This window comes from Maylandia zebra, linkage group LG17, assembly GCF_041146795.1.
Source record: "Maylandia zebra isolate NMK-2024a linkage group LG17, Mzebra_GT3a, whole genome shotgun sequence".
In the NCBI taxonomy this organism is placed as follows: Eukaryota; Metazoa; Chordata; class Actinopteri; order Cichliformes; family Cichlidae; genus Maylandia; species Maylandia zebra.
In genome coordinates this window covers 24,718,293-24,730,766 of record NC_135183.1, presented here as the reverse complement: position 1 = coordinate 24,730,766, position 12,474 = coordinate 24,718,293, and the positions used below count along the sequence as shown (strand labels likewise).

Here is a 12,474-nt window from a genome sequence, read left to right as displayed (position 1 = left end):
AGAAAAGCCATTATGGGAGAAATAGCTGTGTATTATTCAGCATGTAAAAAATAAATATAAAAATGAGGAGGCTTAATCAGATTTCAATTTGACCAATCTCCCACTCAGTGTCCTCTTCTCATGCACTATTGCATTGCTTCCAGTACTGCTGTTAATTTTAGATTGTCACTTGGAATTCCCGTACTGATCGCGGCACTCCACTCATGTGTCAAACTAACCCAACTTTCATCCGGATACAGTAATACTCCCTGGTGAGGTCTCCAGCAATAACCCAGGGACCAAACAGCAGTTTTCAGTGGAACTGTTGCTCAGTGGCCAAGCCTGAAGCTAGTGCATAAGGTCAGAAGGCCAACAAGGAGTATACTCGTCCTTTGTGTCGACATTCACGGGTTTGTGCATTCTGGATTTGTCCTCGAGGCTGTCAATGCAGAGTTCTGCTGTAGCATCCTGAGGCATTTATCAGAGAACATGTGTGACCTTGTTCTATTGTGCGCAGAAACAAGCCAACGCCATCTTTAGTCGCCACCAGCCCCACTCACCAGATTTCACTCCCTGTGATTATTTTTTTTCTCTAAAATAAAGAAAATTATGTGGCTGTTCAGACACAGAAGCGGGGATCCAGTGCGCAAGTGGTCAGAATCAGACCTCAGAGAGAGATCTAAAGTGCAGCCACACTAGAAGCATAGTAATTTCTTTGAGGTAATCTTTACTGAAATGTGGTGCTTGGGGTTCATTTACATAATCACATAATTTATGATACACTACACTGATTTGTCGAAGTGTTGTCCTCATATAAAGTTCTGATTTTAAACTAAAAATAGAATAGCTGTAAAGGCCATGCAATTAGTTATTGTAGTTCCTGCTGAGAGGCTTTCATCACATCAGAAACAATTTAGACTGATGTCTTATTCTCAGACAAATGTGCTTGTTTTGTGTTGGTTTATCTGTATTTTTCTCCTTCAGGCTCGGCAGAGGGAAAAGATGAATGAAGAGCACAATAAGAGACTCTCAGACACAGTGGACAGACTCCTCACTGAGTCCAACGAGCGACTTCAGCTCCACCTGAAGGAGAGAATGGCAGCTCTCGAAGAGAAGGTTAAATACGCCTGACACGTCAATGGAAACCTGTCAATATCAATTGCATCAAGGTCATTAAAAGATGTATTTTTCTCACTTCTTTACTCCCCCCCCCTTTTCTTTGCAGAATATGCTAATCCAAGACTCGGAAACTTACAGAAAACAGTACGAGGAGTCAATCCAAGAAAAAGTAGGTTGTAGAGATCGAGAAATGATTACCTCCTGTTTCAAAATGTCTACATTTTACATGAGCTTAGTGTAATAATTGACTTTTGAGTACAGCAATAATGAGTTTGGTTATTGGCACTAGTTAAATTTTTTATAAACCTTCAATATTGAAAAGCTCCTGCAAGGGATAGAATAATAAGGAGGCTACTGAAAACAGTAGAAATTACAACTGTCACCTACTCAGACCTGTAAATGTAATCCGCTCCACATGCTGCAGCCATGTCACTAGTATGACTAGTGGTATAAAGGGGTAGGATAATCATTTCATTTTTTGGGCATGTAATATCACAGACAATGATGTAGAGAAATTGTTTTGTCCAGTCGCAGCTGGCAGAGGATATTGAGAAACTGAGATCGGAGCTCGACCAATTCAGATTGAGGGCAGGCTCCCTCACAGAACCCACGCTGTCACGGTAGGTCGGTTTTCTGTGTGTGTGTGTGTGTGTGTGTGTGTGTGAGTGTATCCGGATGTAAGACGCAGTTTGTAACGTATCTCCACATGTATATACTGCATCAGTTGCTGCTTTTGGACCACCATATTGGACAGGGGGAGAAATAGGCTTCCTCTTTTTCTTGTCTTTCACAATAAAAGCCTACAGTTGCTTTAATAGCAATCTTTGACACATTCCAGGAGCCAAATAAAATCATCTTTGGTTTTAATCACTGTTGAAAAGATTTTTTTTCCCCCTTAATAAATAACATTTTTCTTGTTTTTATTTGAGAATGATTAATTTATATCACTAATTAAATTAATTTGTGGGATTGTAAAAGTCAGACAACACATTTTAATCAATTCAATTAGAATAAACTTGCTGTTAAATTTAAATCGGAATAAAAAACTAAGCTTTATAACTCACTTTAGATGGACAAAGTTAAAAACTGGCCAGAAACATATTTTGTATGTATTTTAGGAGCTATATAAAACCATTAATCACATTCCTTGTTAATCAAATAATATCACTTGTGTTCAGTTGCATGTCGGGGCTGCAGCCCTCATTTGTGGCCAGTGACATTTGCCTCCACTGGCAACAACATCAACATTTAAGTGTCCAGTCAACTATTCATAACAATCCCTAATCACTATGTATGTCTAAATGTATTTTCCTTATCAAAATGTATAGTTTACTAGGAGAATAAAGACAAGGAATGTATGTTTCTGTTGCTGAGGGAGCTTGCCAGTCAAGTGCTTCTCAGAAATGGGCTAAAGAAAAAAAAAATTGGCTTGTTCAGTGGCAGCACGGTGATCCCTGAACATTAGTTGGTTCTGTGTCCAAACGTTAGTGGTGGATACACGACGTATTACAAGGTGAACAAATGACTCAAGAAAAACGTGGATGCTGTGAAAACATCTGCAACATAAAGAAGATGTGTTACACTAGACATGCAATAAAAGGCCACGAGAGATTCAGATTTAGTCTAATGTGTGTGTTTATAGAACAGGAAGCAAAGAGAGGCAAATAGATACTCCGTCTCCAGGAGCTTTCCTGTTATTTTATCCTTCTGTGAAAACTACTTGCTCTGTTACACTATTGTTAGAAACACTGGTATAATGGAACTTTTGGCATCTATTTTTGGATATTTTCTGGTTTCCATTTCATGCTGCTTGAAGTTCTAATCTTACAAAGCTGACGTGTTGACAGTGGCAGCCTTAATCTCTTCCAAAGACAAACAATTTGCAGCCATAGAAGCATGCATAACAAGCTCTTATCCTTCAAGAAGTACACTTTGCACCTCCTCACTGTGACTAATAGGTACGCTTGAGGTATCAAAATATAACATCTGACTGGTTTCCTGCTTGTGTAACTAATCGGTACTGCAAGTTTTCTTGCTGTGTCTTATCTACTGGCAATCTGCTTTACGACCCAAACAAAATCACTGCTAACGATTGTGTTTGAAGGATTTGCTTTAACAGGTTCAGATATTATTCATCTGTCATATGAAAAACACAAAATCTGTAACCAAGCATTTTGCATTTAGCTTCAATAATACTCATACAAGTTGTTTCCCAGATCCCATCTGGACACATCAGCTGAGCTTCGATTCTCTTTGGGATCTCTGGCTGAAACCCAGTCGGACCACTACCGCTCAGCAAAGGTCATCCATCGACAAAGGAGAGGTCGAATAGGTCTGCGAGAAACCAAGGTGAGGAATAACATCTGGTTTGTCTGCCTTTCAATCTTACTTATATTTAAATGTTTCTATTTTAAAAACATCTAAGAGCTTCTTTAGTGGTCTGTCAATGAACAGTGTCAGCTTTAACGCAGTGAGTTAAATTTAGATACTGGAGAAGTTCCAGTTTGGCAAATCCAACAGGGACTAAAATATTTCAATATACACTCACTGGAAACTTCATTACACCTTCCCGTACTGGGTTGGGTTGCCTTTATTCTGTATCACATAGATTAAACACGTTGCTAGAAGGACTCCTCAGAGCTTCATACAGCTGCTTCAGATTTGGTGGCTGTAGAGACTTTCTGATTGCTGTAAATTTATTGTTATGTTTGAGAAACCAGTTTGACATGATTGAGCTTTGTGACATGAAGCCTATTCCCCATACCATTACACTGATAGCAGCAGTCTGAACTGTTCACACAAGGCGGGATGAATCCATGTTGTGATGATGTTTGTAACAAATTCTGACCCTGCCATCCTAAAAGTAGCAGCAGAAATCAAGACTCATCAGACTAGAGAACATTTTTCATATCTTCTGTTGTCCAATTTTAATGAGCTCAGGTAAAGTGTAGCCTCGCTTTCTTGTTCTTGACAGGAGTGGGACTCTGTGTGGTCTTCTGCTGCTGTAGCCCATCTGCTTCTAGGCTCTATGTATTGTGCATTCAGAGATGCTTTCCGGCATACCTTGATTGGAATGAAGGGGTTACACACTACATTTACCAAATATGATGACCAGAGACAAAGACCTGGCAACAATGTACTGGGTCTGAATTGGGCCTTGAACCTTTAATATAACATTATTGACAGGCTTAACGTGAACATTTTCTGTAGGCTCTTATTTTGGAGGTTTAAAGTTTTTGGATTCTAAATACAGGTTATGGTAATTCAAGTATGAGTGCAGGACACATTATAAATATATAGGATACTGCTTTTAAATGAAACAAAAACCATTTCCATCTTTTGGTGTGTCGCCACTACTACTGCTTAGAGAAGTCATTAAGTCTTATTAGAGTTAGTAATAAGACATAATCAGGGGGGAAAAGCATAAGTGCTTCTCATAAAATTGTATTGCATGACTATGTTTTCAGTTTCCAGTAATGATCTCAAAATATTAGTTCATAACTAATAAGATATTGTTTTGTAGTCACAGTTTCACTCTGTCTCTGTATGCAGGCAAAGTCACTGGGGGAGCCTGAATGGCGCTCACAGCAGTTGGGGGTCCTGGGAGGCCACCACTTTGAGAGCGACACGGAAATGTCTGACATTGACGACGACGATAGGGAGACGTTGTTCAGCTCCATGGACCTGCTGTCTCCCAGTGGTCACTCCGATGCACAAACTCTGGCCATGATGCTTCAGGAGCAGCTGGACGCAATCAACAAGGAGATCCGGTAGCTGACACACGCCGTTGTATAAATTTAATACTGAAGACCAGATTTCCAGACGTATTGATCCGCCTCCTCGTTCTAAATCCACTTTACTGGAGACCAACTTGATATGTTTTTAAGATCATGTTTGGAAAGACTTTAAAGTTTGGAGCGATATTCTGCTTCCATAACTCCACCTTGTTTGCCCTTGGTTGCTAAAGTAATATTTCACCCAAAAACTCTGCTTTTAGAATTAAAAATTAACACACCCACATTGATTTTGGTTGCCTTGTGTTCAAGCTAGTAACCACAGAAGCAAGATAAAAAGTGCCCTAGAGAAAATGAGCCGCATAGTAATTCACTCTCTAGACAAAATGTGTGTCTGCCGAGCTCACAGGTAAACCACTAAAGGTGTCTGTAGATTACTCTTCCCTTATGTGACCCAAACACTATTCTTGTATGCACTCAGTGTTTTGGGAAATGTGAGGTGCCTCTTGCTTGATAATGCTGTAATTATCTTGTGCCAATAAGTATTCATGACCCCCAGGCACAACTTTACTTACTTCTTTATTTCAAGGGCTGTTAATGTGCCTTGTGGTCTTTGCTAATTTACATCTACATCAAAAGACACAGCGCTACATTTCTTTTAGAAAGATTTAATGCGGTCTTATTGTGTAAAGTGATCATGAATCTAAAGTGTTGAGCTTTCAGCTAATTACAAAGTTAGATACAGAGTGTGGTTAATTACCCGACTTTTAGCCTTTTAACTCTTTAGTTTGTCCTTTAATTACTTTACCTGATACTGCAGGGACTTAAAGGACTGAGCGTTGCAAATCTGCTGAAATCTACCTTTAAAGAACTTGAAAGCTGAGGCTATTTTTGTAGCAGAATAGCTTCTATATTTTTTGCTTTTTAAGTTAGCTAAAAATTGCACAGCTTGATTCTTTTTTTTTTAAGTTTTACATAGAAAAATAATCACAGCATTTTCCTGATACCAGGCTAATCCAGGAAGAGAAGGAGTCAACAGAGCTGCGAGCAGAGGAGATTGAGAACCGAGTGGCCAGCGTTAGCCTCGAGGGTCTAAACCTGGCTCGAATGCACCACCACGGAGCCTCCATCACTGCCTCAGCAACTGCCTCCTCACTTGCCTCCTCTTCCCCACCCAGCGGACACTCCACACCTAAGCTTGATCCTCGAAGCCCTGCCCGGGACATGGAGCGCATGGGGGTCATGACACTGGTATGTTACATCACCACGTGCGAGACATCTTCTATCATACCATCTACAGATCCTACTACAGACCTTTGTTTACATAATGTATGTTGCATCAATAAATTGCCATCTTTTTACCTGCAAGAGCACCATGTAAACTGTAAATGTGGTCTTTGTTTAGAAGTCTGGGAATAGTAATGCAGTTAGTACAAAATACAGTTTCCCGGCATGTGAAACTTTATTATGTCACCTATTGGTTTTCTTGAAGCCAGATTAAAGTTGCAGAGCAGAGTTGCCAAGTGCTGAGAAGCATTGAGTGTAAAAGTTGCCAAAGCTCCGTTGACTCAATAACTACAGAGTTCCAAACCTCCTCTAGCATTAATATCAGCACAAAAACCGTGCAGTGGGAGCTTCATAGCATGGCTTTCATGGCCGAGCAGCTCGTGTAGGTGTAATGTGTAGGTGGACAGGTCCTTTTCTCAATGTGGTTCACATAAAATAAGAGAACTTCACTTATCAAAACTGTACCACAGACCTGTTTATCACACAGCAAGCCATATTATTTGTCAGATAACTGTATTGAAAATGCTCTAGAAGGTAGCAACGCAACAAACACATTGGAGAGCTCTCTCGACTATCATCATTCAACCCAGGTGTCTAGTGGGATCAGTGTAAATGTCTTCTTTACCCATGGGATTTCAAAGCAATAAGGCTTTGATTTTATTGATTATTCAACTGACTTGTTTACCAGTCTTTCTTTATTCCTCAGTGCTGATCTCTAAATAGGTGGTCTGGTATTGGGCAATGGCTCATGAGCTTCTAATGGTACATGATATTTCTATAAGTGAGCTAATTGTTTTATTTTTCACCAGCATGCAGGAGTTCAAGTTTTTGTTCATGCTTTAACACGTGGATATTGATAGTTTTTTTTTCTGTTTTTCCTTCACCATACAGCCCAGTGATTTGAGGAAACACAGGAGAAAGGTACACACACCAAGAGTTTGCTCAACAGATTTTAAATATGATACCATTTGACTATAACTCAGAGCTGTAATGGTTGCTGCAGTGACACCGTGACAAAATTGTTGACTTACTGGTGTCCTAGGTCACTTGTAATGCTCCGCCCCTTTGCCTTCATCCCTCAGATAGCAGCGGTGGATGAGGATGGCCGCGAGGACAAGGCCACCATTAAGTGTGAGACATCCCCCCCTCCGACGCCACGCACTGTCCGAATGACACACACACTGCCAGCCTCCTCGCACAACGATGCACGAGGGTAAGTGCCTGCTGTAAGTGAAGGCATTTCTTAAAAAGGTTCTCGATGATGTGTGTTTGTAGATGATGCTGTCATCCTATTCTTGCTTTTGATGAAAATTAGATAGTATACTGCCCAATTAGTACTTGCCAGTTCAGCTGCAATTTGTGCTATGAATAATATTTCAACACCCAAGATATTACAGTACTTCAGTACTTTCTCAATATCTGGATGATTAAAGCTAAAGCACAGCTAAAGTATCACTAAAGTAAAGCTAAAGTATCACTGTTGCAGTGATATCAGATGAGATGAAGCTTCAATAATTTGCATAAAATGCTCAAAAAGTACATTTGCTATAAGCAGCAAATATTCCCGGAATACAAGTCAGTAAACTTTCATTTCAAAAGTTAATAACAGAACGAGTTAGAGTAACACAGCAGGGCATTAAATAAAAGGTACTTGAGATGACAAATATACTTCTTAACATAAGCTTATAATGGAAAACCTTTGATTATCTCATAAAATTAAAATGTTGCAAACACTCCTTTTCTGAATACTGTCTGTATGTTTTTGTCCTCAGGATTGTGGCTTCTTTAGAGGCTGAAGCCAGTGCCCTAAGTAGTGTAGCCAGCAGCCAGGACTCCCTCCACAAGCAGCCAAAGAAGAAGGGCATTAAATCCTCCATCGGACGATTATTTGGCAAGAAGGAAAAAGGCCGACTGGCACACCTAGCACACAGACAGGTCATGGTAGATCCACAAGGCGAGTACAGCGCTGGGATATTTTAATTAATACTATTACAATTTGGTCTATTTTGTCTAAAAAAAAAAACTTTTTAAAAAGCACTCTTAGCTGCAATTTTTGCCAGCTAAGAAGAGTTTACAAACTGGACAGTACTACTTAGAATTCTACTGCTACAGCTAGTCAACGTATAACTTCATGTTAGCAGCATAAACACACTAAAAATGCATCAGCTTGGCATAGCCACAGTGTCATCACCTACTAGTTTCAATTTTGAAGGCTCTGTTTTATGGCTCAGCTACACTAGAATTAAAATACAAAGGTGGGAAAATGATTGGAGGTTGCCCAGTTGCATTTAGGTTTTTTTTGTATTCATTGAACGAATGGAAGTAGTTGTAGTGACCAAGTGGTCAAGAGATTGAGTGTGCAACACCCTCAGCAACCTGGATGACTACTTTCAGTCACAACTGGGGGCGACTGGGGACAGGTTGCCTCCCATCTTTAACCTCTGCAAACAATTGCGGACTGCAGTCACTCTCAGACAGAATGGCAAAGGTTTGCAAACAATATATTATAAATGCAGACAGACATTCACATTGCAGTCTGTCTCTTTGTAGTAGATGAATTTATTTAACTGGTTGCCAACTAAAAATACAAATACACTATTTATTTATTTATGTATTTATTTATTCATTCATTCATTCATAATAACAGTATCTGATTATGTTCTCCACAGCAACAATGATGGATTCAGACATGGCGGGCCAGGACATGGGGGTGAGCAAGTTGGGCACTCAGGCCGAGAAGGACCGCAGATTGAAAAAGAAGTAAGCTTTTATCCTAAGTGCCACTTCACTACAACATTTTGAGGTGGAGTTAGTATCATCATAGTCCCTTAATGCACACCCAGCAGTATCCATTTAATATAATAACACAGACATTTAGGTACCCTGTGAGAAGAAACATTTTCTTTGGAAACAATCCATCAAACTTTCTTGAGAATTCCCACTCACTGCTACATTGCAGTATATAAACCAGTCTGAACATGGTATAGAGACAATGGCTACACCCTCCTTTTCCTGGGTTTGCCTTTAACCTCTTTTCTTTCACTGTATATTCTACCATAACCGATTTAATCCTGAGAACAGGATCAATACAAAGCAGAAACTCGATCAGTATCCACGAGCACAGATCAGCCCCATTGTATTCAGACACACAGCCAAAGTCACACTATTGATCCAGGCTAAAAAGCCAATTAATCGCACAAAGGTTCTTTGTCACTTTGGAAGCTATAGATGGCTTTCCTAACCCACCACCCATAGATTACACTCAGACACATTAGGTGCCTTCTTGGGGGGGAAGAAACAAAAGGGAAACCCCTTCACACATCGGCTCTCTCAGCTGGAGTGTTTCAGAATAAATGTGCGTGTATGTTCGTGTGTGTGTGCGCATTTGCCATGCCTCAGTGCCAAATGATGAATGTCATTTGCTCGAAGTGCACATTGAGTTGTCATGATGGATAACTTTGCCTCCCATGTAGTTTGGTCAATAGAGATTACTGTTGTTCCGTATGTTGACAAATGTGTTGTTTTCCTTCCACTGCACCGACTTCTTCATAGCAGTGTCCGGGATTCAGACCACACGCCACCACCTTGCATCTTGGTGCCTCCTCCTCCTCCTCACTGCATGCCATTAAGCTGCCTGCACTATTTCCATTTCAGCATCTTGGTTGATCAGTACTGCTGTGATCTCATTGTTGGTGTGTTTTGTTTTCCTTCAAGAGGTAACAACAAGTATCTGAATGTAACTGAGCATTTGAATGTAAGGCCATGGAGGGGAGGGTCTTGCTGTGTTTCAGTGCATTTCTCATTTCTTCTGCTGCACGAGATGTGATCAGGACTGCATTGTAGAAGATGACTTTTTTGGACTGCTCTACAGATGCTCCTGTTAAAGAATGTCTTCCATTGTGAGATATGTGTCTCTGTGTGTGTGCGCAAGTGAGTGGGAGTGCAAGTGTTTGTGTTTAGAGCCGTAGGGTGAATTTGCCTATAAACTCATTAACGTGTGTACTTTTGTCTCCCCGTCGCTCTCTTTCTCCCTCTTTCTCTCTTCTTTGACTCTCTCCTCTCTTACCCTTCCTCTCCCTCTCATCATCCTCTGACTCTAACAAAGCGGGTAAGTTGTGAGGATGTATAAATGCCCTCCTGGATATGACATTGTCTCAGCCATTTTGCCCTTTGTGTCATCTCTTCTGTGTGTCTGCTCATCCGTCCTCTCCTGAAAGAACCAGTGCCAAAGCTGACGTCTCTATCTATCCTTCATGGCTGTTAATGATGCCATTGCTTTCTTTCTTTTCTTTTTTTTCATTTACCACATGAGCACTTTTTCTTCCCCCCCTTTTTACAGTTCAATGGCAGCTGCATCCATGGCTGGACAGAGAATGTGCCGCCGCTAAACCTGGGGCCCAATTTTTATACCCAGAATGTTTTCCTCTCCTTATCTGTGTCTCTTATCTATTTGTGTGAAATAACCAGCTGCAACATCTGGTTATGAGAATGTCAGAGGTTATTTTTGGTTGTATGATTTATCATAACTGTCTCCTTACTTCCCTTTTCCCCCAGCTATGTTCAGTGGATGTATTTCTCCATGCATTAGACTTGACCTGAACATAAAACATGAGCTATCTTCCCCATGTGCTGGATAGATAAGACAGTGAATGTATCTGGTTGTGTTTGGATGAACACATTTCCTCTGTCACCTGTAGGCCTTTGTATGCCATGTGTGGTGTGTTTAAGTGCCCTTTCACCACACCGAGGCCTTCAATGCTGAGAGTGCTACATGTATCATGTTTATTACAAAGCCCTCTCCTTCCATTTGTCAAGTTCTTTGACAACACAATCGGGGAAAGGGAGGTTGATTCAGAGTTTGATTTTTTTTTTTCATTTTGTTATGAAATGTGTTCACAAAATAGAATAGGAACTGTGTTGTTGTTGTTTTTTCGTGCGTGGATGTGAGTACGAGTGTGTTCCTCAGTCCCCTGTTCATCAGGCATTTTTAGGCTGTTTATCAGTTCTGTATCTCGCTGAATGTGGGAGGACAACACAAATAGCTCTTTGCATGACAGACAAAGAGTATCTATTTGCTTCTCCTTGTCGATATGGTGCAAATTGCATTGGGCTGAATAGGTTGTTTCCAGTGCTCAAAGCTACCCTCAAAAGGAAGCATAACAAAATAGTACTTAGACCTCAGATGTTACACTTCAACACCTGCTAAAAAAAAAACAAAAAATGGAGCACAGCCGAGAAAGTGTGAAGACAAGTTTCACTTAAAAACACCCGACTGCATGATTCAAACATCCGAAACAAATGAAAATCTATCTCTGCAGAAAAAAACTACGATGAGATGGATAATCGTGTTTAGTGTGGTGCCCAGAATCACTGAGCAGATAACTGCAGCACTGTGCTTTCCAGGTGTGGGCATTGTTGTTGATGCAGTACTTCTGCCAAGGTTGAAGCAATCCTCTAAATATAGTGTGAACATATTTTATATGCAGAAAGAAATTTAGAGTTCCAGGTTGAACTATTGCAAACTTTAAGTAGCAAGTCTTAAATTACTAGAGACAGCTTGCTCTCTGTAGCTGCATCTGTTATGTAATTTAAAGGTAACATTTTATATTAGCTTACAAATAGTATACAGTCATAACTACCAAAAATCAAAAATATGCAAATGCGTAAATGCCTAAATGTCTCAGTAAATAGATGTGACTTGAGTTGCATTCAAAATAATATTAAAAATAATAAAAACATTTAGATAATAAGGCATTAATTAAATCATTAAAAATAATGACAGACCGTTGCATTATTTACTCTGTTTATTTTTTTATTTCCATTCCAAATATTTTCCATCCATGTTTTTTTTCCTGACACTCACCCGGGTCTTGGTTCTGGGAGTAGCCATCGAAGCAGAGATTCCCAGATCTTCTCTTTATCCACCTCCTCAGAGGTGTTCCCAAACCACCTGAGAGACAAAATCTCTCCAGCATTTCCTGCGTCTGCCCGGGGGCTTCCTCCCACTTGGATATGGCTGAAATACCTCAGCTTCCAACATCCCAAGAACCAGTTTAAGGAACTGGGGATTGGTTTGCCAAGGCTTACACCACTTTGATTTACTCTGCACCACACACCTATGGCTTGTCCCGTAGGTGATGGATCCATGGGAGCGCTGCCTCGTGTGTATAAAGGGCTAAGACCAGGCCACGAGGAGCGTGCTGTGTTCTTCATAGCAGTCTTTTGAGGGGGGGGACCTGGCCTTGCACCTCCAGGACCAGTTTACCTTGGGAAATCCTACCAGGGTAAACGCCTCGTACGGCATAGCTGCGGATGTAACTCGAGCGCACAATAAGGTGGAACTTAATGGAGGGGG

General features: G+C 40.6%; 1 protein-coding gene across 9 annotated transcripts in view; it reads left to right on the top strand.

Annotated features, from left to right (window-relative positions):
- The window catches only part of ppfia2 (PTPRF interacting protein alpha 2), a 185,472-nt gene that overhangs the window by 157,847 nt on the left and 15,151 nt on the right, over positions 1-12,474 (top strand). For all 9 annotated transcript variants that reach the window (XM_076876078.1, XM_004548416.2, XM_076876081.1 and 6 more), the window contains 10 exons: positions 964-1,095; positions 1,205-1,267; positions 1,627-1,718; positions 3,315-3,447; positions 4,651-4,868; positions 5,843-6,083; positions 7,011-7,040; positions 7,202-7,332; positions 7,892-8,073; positions 8,789-8,879. In XM_076876078.1, coding sequence (XP_076732193.1) covers positions 964-1,095; positions 1,205-1,267; positions 1,627-1,718; positions 3,315-3,447; positions 4,651-4,868; positions 5,843-6,083; positions 7,011-7,040; positions 7,202-7,332; positions 7,892-8,073; positions 8,789-8,879 — 1,313 coding nt within the window. The remainder of the gene's footprint in view (positions 1-963; positions 1,096-1,204; positions 1,268-1,626; positions 1,719-3,314; positions 3,448-4,650; positions 4,869-5,842; positions 6,084-7,010; positions 7,041-7,201; positions 7,333-7,891; positions 8,074-8,788; positions 8,880-12,474) is intronic.